The following is an 8,191-nucleotide window of genomic DNA, read 5'->3' as shown; positions in this document are numbered from 1 at the left end:
GGAGGCGCCGTGTCCCCGCTCCGCCCGTCGCTCCGTGTCCGCCTGCGCGGGCTCCTCCCCCTGAGACGCGGCGCGCGGTGATGGCGGCGCTGCGGCGGGCGGCGGGACGGGGCGCGGGGCGGCGCTGAGTGCGGGGCGGGGCGGGTGAGAGAGCGGGAGGAAGGCGCGAAGGAGCGCGGCAGCGGCTTTGTGCGTGCGGCGGGGGGAGGGGAGCGGCGTGCATGTGGGCTCCGCACCGCCCCGCCCCGCACCGCCCGCGGCCTGAGGGGAGCGGCGGCGCCCGGAGCTCCGCGCGAGGCGGAACAAAGACCGCGCCCCTCCGCGGGGCGGCGCCGGCACCGGCAGCACCATGTCCGGCGTGAGGAGAGCCCTCGCCGAGAAGGACCCCGACTATGAGGAGATCGCGGTGGCGCCGCCCAGCAAACGGCACCGCGCCGCTGAGCAGTCAGGTGCGGGGCGGGGAGCGGGGCTGCGGGAACGGGGCTGCCTCGCGGCCCGCAGCGCGCCCTGCGTCTGCACGCACGCGTCTGTTGGCTGCGTGGCTGTATCCTAATCACGGCGCGTCTCGTGGTTTCTTTCGGGTCCCCTCGGGCTGCGCTGCTCGCTGCAGGCACCTGGGGCTGCGCCGGGTTTGGGTTTCTCGTTTCTTCGCTCTTCTCCTCGCTGGGGCATCGCTAACCCCCGCAGCAGGCACGTGCCGCTCCGCCGGGCGGGGCCTCGGCCTGAAGCTCTGCGGGAGGACGGGCTGAGCGGGGCGGAGCGGCGCGGGGAGGAGGAGAAGAGCTGAGGGCGGCCCGGCAGTGCATGCAGGGCTGTAAGGAAGGAGGGGACGGGTCTGTGGTGGTTAATAGGGCAAGGGGAAATGGCTTCTAACTAAAAGAGGGGAGATCTCGATTGGATATGGTTTTTACGAAATGGGTGGTGAGGCGCTGCATGGGCTGCCCAGAGATGCGGTGGGTGCCCCATCCCTGCAGACACCCGGGGTCAAGCTGGACGGGGCTCTGAGCGCTGTGGGTGTCACTGTGCATTGCGGAGGAGTTGGACGAAATGACCTTTATAGGTTCCTTCCAACTCCAACAACTCCATCACTGAATTCAGAACAAGCCCTGAGCGCTGCTGCCTCCTGCTCTGCTCAGAGGCAGCCTGGATGTGACAGGGATGTGACAGGGATGTGGCTGTTCCTGGCCTGCCCTGCGGTGCGTGGCTGTGCACCAGCAGGTCGGATGGCCATCCCCAGAGGTCCCTCTGGCAGCAGCGCTGCTCTTCCAGGCCTTACCTGGGCCAACAGGCTTGGGTGTCTTGATTCCCTCTGGTTCAGCAGGAGGGGCTGCACGAGGCTGCCAGCAGCGGGCTTTTCTCCATGGCCCATAAGAGGTGTGTGGTCACTTGCCTCGTGCCGATGCTAAGCTCAGTAAGTAAGTGTGCGTTATTGCTGCTGCACGATGTGGTGTAAACTTCCTGGATATGAACTGGGCTGGAGACAATGTGTACAGCACTCCCAGGCGCACAGCAGAATGGACCTGCATGTGGTGACAACACACCAGGCTTTTCCTTTTGCTGCTCACGGCTTTAGTGAGACAAAAGTAAACAAACCAGTCCTGTTCTGCTCGCCTCAGGCCTGGAGAGGGACAACCTGCCTTCTGCGTAGGCCAGCTAGTAGAGATGCATATGTGTCTTATGAAGACAAATTACTTTTTTTTTTTTTTTTTTTTTTTTTTTTCAGAAAAAAATATCTTTAATACTGTTTTACAGAGAGAGTGGTGAGGCACTGGAACCAGGCTGCCCAGAGAGGTTGTGGATACCTCATCCCTAGAGGTGTTCAAGGCCAGGTTGGATGGGGTCCTGGGCAGCCTGGTCTAGTATGAAATGGGGAGGTTAGTGGTCCTGTATGTGGCAGGGGGGTTGGAGATTCATGATCCTTGAGGTCTCTTCTAACATGGGCCATTCTGTGATTTTGTGGTTTTAGTGCTGAAATTATCAGTCCAGTTTTTGCTCAGTGACAATTTATCTGTGTGTTTTTTGTTTTATTTTCAAGTGAGGCCTCAGAAATAGAACAATTTCCTTCTTTGTTTTCCATGTGTGGCCTCATGCAGCTCGAGATATTGCTGTGCAGAAGATTGAGACAATTATAAAAGAACAGTTTGCCGTGGAAATGAAGAATAAAGAACATGAAATTGAAGTTATAGATCAGGTACAAAAGATTTGTCTTACAAAGTAGTTGTAAATCGATGCGCTGGGCTTTTGGAGGTCAGTGCAGCAGGCGCTCCACGTTGTGTGTTCTCTCTTCTTTCCACAGCGCCTGATTGAAGCAAGGCGGATGATGGACAAGCTGCGTGCCTGCATTGTGGCCAACTACTACGCATCTGCTGGGCTTCTGAAACCTGGAGAGGTAAACACCACGTGGGGAGCAAAAAGACTTTGGGCAGTATTTGCAAAGACTGATGTGTGGTCTGCTGGTTATGGAACTGATGTTGGGTTTTAAGGTGCAGTTCATGTTCTGCTACTTCAGAAAACTGCAGCTGGGATGTCAGTGGGAGGGACAAGCAGTGTCCCTGGCTGCCCCCAGGTGCTTGGCCAGCACAGATTTCCCTAATGGCCAAGGTGTCTGCTAGCTGCTTCCTGAAATCCTCCGTGTGTTTTGCGGGTTGTGGCAAGAGAGCACCGCACTCCTCCTCTGCCTCGCAGCTCATCCTTGCTTATCAACCTGCAGGGATCTGCAAGCTTCCTCATCTCACCAAAGGAAAGTGGAAGTTGATGTATTTGGAACTTGTCAGGGAAAAAAAATAAAATTCTGGAGTCACGAGCAGTGACATGAAAGCATCCTCCCTGTTCCCAGGCAACTGTTCTGGTAGTGGTGTGGTTAACAGCCTGAAAGCAGCAGTAAGACAGGAGTGAACCAAGAAGCTATCACAAAAAGATAACAGCTGCATTAAGAAATACAGCAACAAAACTCCTCCTGGTTAACCCTCTGGTTAAAGGCTGTAGCACCTCTCCTATGAAGACAGGCTGAAGGAGCTGGGCTTGTTCAGCCTGCAAAAGAGAAAGCTGTGGGGAGGTCTCATTGCGGCCTTCCAGTATTTAAAGGGAGTTTATAAATATGAAAGAAATCAGCTTTTTTATACAGGTAGATACAGACAGGACAGTGGGGAGTGGTCTTAAACCAAAGGAGGGGAGATTTAGGTTAGATGTCAGGGAGAAATTCTTTACTGAGAGTGGTGAGGCATTGGCACAGGCTGCCCAGAGAGGCCGTGGCTGCCTCATCCCTGGAGGTGATTAAGGCCAGGCTGGATGGGGCCCTGGGCAACGTGCTCTAGTGCTTCATCTAGCAACTGGCAGCCTGCCTGTGGCAAGGGGCAGGGAATTGATGATCCTTGGGTTCCCTTCCAACCCAAGCCATCCTGTGGTTCTCAGCAGTGTGTCCTTAGTGCCTGGTGTTGTGGCTGACATAGAGTTGCACTGCCAGTTTACTTATTTATTTCAATTGCCATTGTTTCAATCAGGGAGTTACCTGTTTTCCAATAAAAACCTGTGCTGATATTGAAAACTGTAGATGTGTGCTGAAAGCTCAGGTTTTGCTTGAGTGCCTTCAAAATTTCTGTACCAAACAAAGGCTCTGAGCTTCAGCTCTAAGCTGAGTTTGCAGCAGCACTGGGCAGCTCAGGCATCCCTCCTCTGCCTTTGGTTTTTGTGTGGGTGGCTGAAGAATTTGATCTAGGTTCTGCTCTTTTGAAGTACTTATATCCAGTGTCATCGCATGTCAGCAAGAGCCCGTTCTGCCCCCTGTTCCTTGCTTGCTCTGCCATGCAGGGTGTTTGTCTCTTTCCTTACTGAGTTTCAGACTTTCCTTTAAAAAAAAAAAAAAAAAAAAAGTTTTATCATGTAAAGTGTTCCTAAAGCTCGCTGTGTAACCTTGTTGTGTTTCTTCTCCATAGTTGTTACAGGCTCCTGCCTAGTGTAACTTGTGCGATTGCATTTTAATTTATTTCTAAAACTCCTCGTTTACATCCAAGCTAAATCAATTCTCTATTTTTAACTTGTTACTAGCTTCTTTTTGTGGTTTTTAATGTGGCATTAACTTCTTTTTGATTCTGTTGTCAGTTATTTCTGCCTTTGGGAATCTTTGCAATTTAACTCTGTGTGGTTGTTACATAAATACTTTGCAGATCACCTTCTTGCAAGCTCCCAGTTTCTGATCTGTTTTCCTAAATATAAGCAGTCCCTCAGCCCGGTGCAGCTGTGTGCTGGGGTGTATGATTAGTGAACGAGGCCTTGGTCAGTTCACTGGATGAAACGAGCAAAGTGGGTTGGTTACTGATTTATTTTGCCCATGCCTGGAAAACTGATAGGATTTCTATTCTCCATGCTCCAAAGCCCAGGTTCTGGTTTCAGAACTGCTAAGTTCTGAAGTTGTCTAAGTTCTGGTTGCTCATGCCATGTGCCTGATGGGCACCTGGGAGGATGGCTCTCTGATGAACACCAAAGCCCTGGGTGCAGGCAGTCCTGCTCAGGGCTGGTGTCTGTTTGCATGCCACCTCCCGTCAGGATGGCAGAAGTTGGATCAGGGACTGTTAGGGATTAAAAATAATCCTACAAAGGGGAAAAAAAGAGATCAAGCCAAGTCCCTTTTTTTTTTTTTTCTTTTTTCTTTTCCCTCTGTTTGTGACCAGCCCTCGGTGTTGGGCTGTGTTGTGCAGGCAGGGAAGAAGAGAACTTGTCCTGGCCAGGGCTGCAAGGAGAGCTACCAGTACATCCATTGTGACAGCCTTTGGCTTCATGGGCTGAGTCTGCCTGCTGCTGGCAGAGGGCTGCCCCTGCTCACTTAATTGGTTCTGCATCAAGTGGAGGTGACAGGGAAGTAGGGCTGGCTGCTATGAGCGCAGGGGGAGTTGTGCAGCTGTGTGGAGCAGGGCGGTTGGGCCACAGAGGAGGGAAGTTGTTATGTCCTGGGCACACTGCAGGTGTTCAGGTGGCTGCAGCCCTCCTTGCTGCCACCAAGTGCATTTCTGGGAGCAGAAGGTCTGCAGGAGCAGATTCAGTCTGGGATCCTGTTTCTGAAGAGCTGCTGTAAGCTTTTCTCTTCAGTTACACACTTTTTTTTCCTGTGAGGCAGGTGATGAGGTTGTTGCTGTTTACGTGTACGTTGACTTTTTCCTTTTTAGCTTAGCCTTGTTTGATTTGGGCTGCAGGGAAATAATGGCTGGTTTTGTGCCTGGCCTCTGTTGCAGGGAACCAGATCATGTGATGCCACCATTCTTAATCACCCTTCCATCAAGAAGTTTCTGGAGTCACCCTCTCGCTCATCATCCCCTGCTCACCAGGGCTCGGACGCACCGTCAGCCAACCACTCTGAGAGCGACTCTCTGTCGCAGCACAACGACTTCTTCCTGGACAAGGACAATGGCAGCCTGGACGCAGACGAGCGGCTGGCAAACAGCCTGGACCAGAGGCAGAGCAGAAGTGCTGGCCGGGTAAAGTAAAGTGCGAGTGGTGGTCATGTTACTGTAGGGCCGTCTGGACTCGATGCTGGCACCAGAAGCTGCTCATGTTTTTACCTGCCTTGCTGAACGTTTGTTTCTTACCCCCTCCAACTACTTGCTCCCATTTCAGCTTGCCCTTGCTGTGAGGCTCACCCAAGTGCATGTGTCTGAGCTAACCTTACACAGCAGGAAGGTTGAATGGGCGGCAGGTCAGCATTGGTGTTGGTGCTGCTGCCTACTGCAGCCTTGGGGCAGGAGGTGTTGTGCAGCTCAAGCCAAGGGCTTTATGCAAGTGGAAGTCAGACTGGGAGGGGCAGAGCCCGCAGAAAAGAGCAAGACGTGTCATTTCCTGCAGTGTTCTTAAGAATCTGGTGTGGCTGCATGCAGTGGTGCTGTTGCCTGTCCCTGGAGGGACAGAGTGGCTGTATCCCAGGTGACTGAGTTGAAACTGCTCAGTGCTGTGTATCACACTGTCACAAATGGCTAGCATTCCTGCAACTGAAAATCTTGTGATAATGTGGCAGAAAAAGAATTGACTCTGCATCCAGCGAGGAGTGTGTGACACCTTGCAAACAGAGCAGCAGCCTGCTGAAGCCCTTCTTAGGGTTCATAGCAGAAAGTGGATACACTCTATGTGGACCCTCCTGCATTGTGAGCTTCCAGACCAGTGTAGGTTGTTTCTACACAGGGGGCTTTGGTGAAGTAGTTGTGTTGTGTGGGTGTAGCATGTGGCATTGCATCTTTGATGGACACAGCACAGAGGCAAAGGGGTGATGAGGAACAGAAGCCATGTTAGGCTTCCATCCTGCTCTTGCTCCAGTCTGGGGCATCGCCAATGTAATGAGGTAAGGTCATCCCTCTCAAATCCTCTGTTTCCCATGTCACGCCTGTGGGACAGGTGCTCAGGGCAGGGCACTGCTCTGAGCTGCATAGGCAGCAGTCCTTGGTCTATATAAGCTGCTTTATCCAGCAGGCACAGAAAAACCTCTCTTTTTCATGCTGTGCAGCCCGGGTGATCATGGCATCACATCAGGCATTCCAAGCACTGCGTAAGAGCTGAGATTGTGCTGCAAGTTTGCTGGTGCTAGTTTTATGATGCCCAGGTGTTGGGGTGGATCTGTAGGCTCTTGTGGGTATCAGTGACATATTACAGCTGGTTCCATGTTTATTTATGTGGAGCTGATTCTTTTCCCAAACTTGGCCTTGATTCTTCACTGTGGAGCAATGCTGAAGGCCCTCAAGGCAGCATGAACTGGGAATTGGAAAGGTTCAGGTTTTCAGCAGCTGCCTGTGGGAGACTGCCTTGATTTCTGATGAGAGACACAAATGGTGATTCCTTGGCAGTGCTTAATTTCATTTGTCAGGTAATGGTGCATGATTTTTCAGACAGCGCAGAAGTGTTGCTTTGAAACCCAGACTGGAGTCATAGTTCAGATCCATGGCACTTTGCATAACTTGCACCAGACTAAGCCATGCAGATCCACATTACTGGACACAATGTCCTTGTTGTGTGCTGAATTGCTTAAATGTGCCTGAAGAGCAGTGTAAGTGCAATTTAGGGATGACTCATTGTTGGCCTCTCATCTACAAAATTTAACAAAATCTTACTTTTCTAGTGCCAAACAGAATAATGTTTAAGAGGAACGTGTGTTTGCCTTACTCTTTTCTTCTACCCCCAGGACAGTTTGGGTGTTTCTAGCTCCCAAAAACCAGGACAACGAACTGCTGGGCTGTCAAACGATGAGACGTCACGGCTCTACGTGAAGAAAACAATTGTGGTGGGCAACGTCTCCAAGTTAGTATCCAGAGGCTTTGTGGTGGCCTTCGTTTCAGGATCAAGCAAAATAACAGGTTAAAACTAGGAGACAAATAAGTTGATGGGCTGTGGCAGTGTGAGGTGTTGCCCTGCAGTGATTGTACCCAAGGTTGCCGTCCCTGAGCTGTTTGGCTGGGGAGAGAGGTGTTCTAGTAGCTCACATGAATAGAGATTTTAAAGTCTGTTTCTTTCAAGGGGAGTCTTTCAGCTTTGCTATCCAGTTAAAAATCTCATGTTTTCCCATGAAAATTTTGAAGAACTGGTTGTCTTAATTGCTGTTTCAGTGTGTCTGTGGGGATAATGTATGTAACAACAACAAAAGGAACAAAACCAACCTCCCACCACCGTCCAAAAAATCCAACTCAAACACACAAAATTATCAGAATGAGAAAAATTTTATGAACATATAATGTAGTTTGAAGAAATAATTTTGTTTTTATTTATTTCTCCCCAAAATTTAAGACAAGTAAACATACAGTTAAAAAAAAGGCATTGATTTTTAGGAAGCTGAAGGCAGGTCAGGGTTTTAACTCTCTGTCCTTGCACTGCTGATCAGTCTCACAGCAATTAGCAAATGTTGGCTGATTTGACTTACTGTTAGGATTGTGTCTTGAAAAATCTACCTAATCCTGGGACTGGAATCAAGTATGGATCAAATGCTAAATAATAACATTTTAATATTTATGATAGCAGAGTTGCTGATGTTCTGGACCAGCTTAACTTCTCGATACCTCACAAAAGGGGTTTAATGGTGATACAGTATTAAAATTAAGCTTTCCTAATTAAGAAGCACGTTTTTAAACAGATGAACTTCATATGACAGTTGTGCACTAGAATTGAGGAGAAATACTGAAAGTATGGAGTAAATTGAGGGGTTTCTCTTTTTTTTTTTTTTTTT

General features: G+C 50.2%; 1 protein-coding gene and 1 long non-coding RNA gene across 9 annotated transcripts in view; one reads left to right on the top strand and one right to left on the bottom strand.

The window, feature by feature from the left end:
* The first annotated feature begins 50 nt into the window (after positions 1 to 50).
* The window catches only part of YEATS2 (YEATS domain containing 2), a 41,584-nt gene continuing 33,443 nt past the window's right edge, over positions 51 to 8,191 (top strand). For 7 of the 8 annotated variants that reach the window (XM_085233314.1, XM_085233312.1, XM_085233309.1 and 4 more), the window contains exons 1-5: positions 51 to 449; positions 2,094 to 2,191; positions 2,297 to 2,389; positions 5,226 to 5,468; positions 7,157 to 7,272. In XM_085233314.1, the coding sequence (XP_085089440.1) occupies positions 350 to 449; positions 2,094 to 2,191; positions 2,297 to 2,389; positions 5,226 to 5,468; positions 7,157 to 7,272 (650 nt within the window). In that variant the 5' untranslated portion in view covers positions 51 to 349. Of the gene's footprint in view, positions 450 to 2,093; positions 2,192 to 2,296; positions 2,390 to 5,225; positions 5,469 to 7,156; positions 7,329 to 8,191 lie in introns of those variants that run through there. The other variant, XM_085233315.1, reaches the window with a different exon arrangement.
* Positions 462 to 1,697, bottom strand: LOC146543586 (uncharacterized). The gene is made up of 2 exons (XR_014885653.1): positions 1,277 to 1,697; positions 462 to 812 (listed from the first exon to the last, which is right to left on the bottom strand). It is a non-coding gene; the product is annotated as an uncharacterized LOC146543586 (long non-coding RNA).

The sequence above is a fragment of the Meleagris gallopavo genome, chromosome 11 (assembly GCF_905368555.1).
Source record: "Meleagris gallopavo chromosome 11, MGAL_WU_HG_1.1, whole genome shotgun sequence".
NCBI lineage: Eukaryota > Metazoa > Chordata > Aves > Galliformes > Phasianidae > Meleagris > Meleagris gallopavo.
Note: the sequence above shows the minus strand (reverse complement) of the source record. Positions and strands in the feature narration are given on the sequence as shown.